The sequence below is a fragment of the Myotis davidii genome, unplaced genomic scaffold (genome assembly GCF_000327345.1).
Source record: "Myotis davidii unplaced genomic scaffold, ASM32734v1 scaffold339, whole genome shotgun sequence".
Lineage (NCBI taxonomy): Eukaryota > Metazoa > Chordata > Mammalia > Chiroptera > Vespertilionidae > Myotis > Myotis davidii.
The window spans coordinates 185,573-186,251 of record NW_006290778.1 but is presented as its reverse complement, the minus strand read 5'-3'; the positions used below and the strand labels follow the sequence as shown (position 1 = coordinate 186,251).

The window sequence follows — 679 nt, the reverse complement described above, 5'->3', positions numbered from 1 at the left end:
CGGCGCTCCCGGTGGGCTGCAGGCGCTCCCTCCCCTCCATCCGCCTCTCTCCGGGCTCGGCCCCACCCGGTCGCGCTGCCTCGTGGGCGCGGGTGGGTACCCACGCTCCACTGACGAGGAAACGGAGGCTCAGAGAACCTAAGTCCCGTGCCCAGGCCCACACGGGCACCGGAACTCGAACCCAGACCGGCCGGACCCAGAAAGCTATCTTCAGTCCCTGCCCGGCTGCCCGCCAGCCTCAGTTTCCCCGTCTGTGAAATGGGTACAGGATCTAATGAGCTCCCCAGGGGCGCTAAGAGGCTCGAAAGCGGGGCGCGTCCCTGGGAAAAACGGGTTCGGAGGCGAGTGCCCACGCCCACCCCGAGCGGCGCCCGGACCTGGCAGGAAGACGGGCACGAAGGGGCTGAAGTACATGATGGAGTTGCTCAGGACCGAGCAGAAATAGTAGCCTTCGTCCTCCTGGCGGAAGCTGTTCAGGGTGAGGCTGTAGCGGTCGTTCCCGACCTTGGCGCCCGAGAACCGGCTGGAGTCCGGGACGGGCTTGCCGCGGACCTTGGAGATGAACATGAGGAAGGTGGGGCTGCGGGCGGCGCCGGGCTCCAGGAACAGCCAGGAGCAGCCCGAGCCCGACGTGGACAGCAGCACCTCGCAGTAGAGCTCCATCGGCTGGCCCACGGTG

General features: G+C 67.7%; 1 protein-coding gene across 1 annotated transcript in view; it reads right to left on the bottom strand.

Annotated features, from left to right (window-relative positions):
• CD8A (CD8a molecule) overlaps positions 1–678 on the bottom strand; it is a gene marked incomplete at its 5' end in the record, with an annotated part of 5,357 nt that extends 4,679 nt beyond the window's left edge. Inside the window, one exon of the mRNA XM_015564098.1 lies at positions 222–678. Coding sequence (XP_015419584.1) covers positions 222–678 — 457 coding nt within the window. The remainder of the gene's footprint in view (positions 1–221) is intronic.
• Position 679: the final 1 nt, after the last annotated feature.